General features: G+C 58.1%; 1 protein-coding gene across 1 annotated transcript; it reads right to left on the reverse strand.

The window, feature by feature from the left end:
- Positions 1 to 524: 524 nt before the first annotated feature.
- On the reverse strand, positions 525 to 922 carry LOC104535915 (scale keratin-like). Its single transcript, XM_010182151.1, has one exon. It carries the CDS (start codon positions 901 to 903, stop codon positions 538 to 540), a length of 366 nt encoding a protein of 121 aa, XP_010180453.1. The 5' UTR covers positions 904 to 922; the 3' UTR covers positions 525 to 537.
- Positions 923 to 1,005: the final 83 nt, after the last annotated feature.

The following is a 1,005-nucleotide window of genomic DNA, read 5'->3' on the forward strand; positions in this document are numbered from 1 at the left end:
CTCCTCAGATTTCATCCCATTAATCATTGCCGAATACTCGAGTCTTTCTAGACTCCTCTGTAATGCATCATGTCCCTTCATTCTCCCTGTCCCTACATCACCTCTTTGCCCCATTGCCGGACTCTCTTTCCGTCTCCCACAACCAGCACATAAAGGTGTTGTCTCCCCTGCCTTCAGCCAGAAACCTCCCTCACCCAGCACTGCCCACCCTTACCTGGCCTGGGCACCTCAGGACCAGCATTTTCTCTCCCAAAGCTGTTAGGCACCAGACACCAGGGTCTTTCCAACTTGGGATAAGGAGGGAGGGAGACATGACTTGGATGCAAGAAACTTTTATTATGCACAGATGAGCAAGATAGTTTATCAGAGAGAGGATGGGAAAGACCCAGAGTGTTGCTCTATGTTGGGGGAGGCAGAGAGACGCATCCTTTCCCAGTCATTGCCTCTCACTCCAGATACTGCCTTGGTGCAGGACTGGTAGCTCCTGAGGCCTTGGCATCTTCGCTTGGGGCAGCAGCAGGGGCTGTGTGTGTGGGTCTAGCAGGGCCCACAGGTGTCCCACAGCTTCTTGCTGTAGCGGGGCACCACGCAAGGGCTGCAGGCAGGAGAAGCGTAGGCTCTGCCAAAGGTGCAGAGGCCCCCCGAGCCCTGCGTGGCCCCGGCACCGTACAGGCCCCCCAGCCCCAGGGAGCCCCCAAAGGCGGGTGCTCCGGAGGAGCCCACCACGGCCTGCTGGGGGAAGGAGCTGAGGATGGGGCCGGGGAAGGTGACCACCACGGGTGGCGGCTGGATGAAGGCTGACGAGTCAGGGCACTGGCGGGCACACAGATCATTGCAGCTCTCAGCGATGGGCTGGGGGATGGCAACGCTGGATTTTGGTGGGCACAGGTCGTAGCAAGACATCTTTGTGTGGGATTGGATGGTGCTCTGCAAGAGGACACAGACTGTAAGAGAGCTGCAAAGGGGAGAAGGCAAGGAAGAGAAGATGGATCCTGAGCAGGGCCC

The sequence above is a fragment of the Mesitornis unicolor genome, unplaced genomic scaffold (genome assembly GCF_000695765.1).
Source record: "Mesitornis unicolor isolate BGI_N332 unplaced genomic scaffold, ASM69576v1 scaffold50283, whole genome shotgun sequence".
In the NCBI taxonomy this organism is placed as follows: domain Eukaryota; kingdom Metazoa; phylum Chordata; class Aves; order Mesitornithiformes; family Mesitornithidae; genus Mesitornis; species Mesitornis unicolor.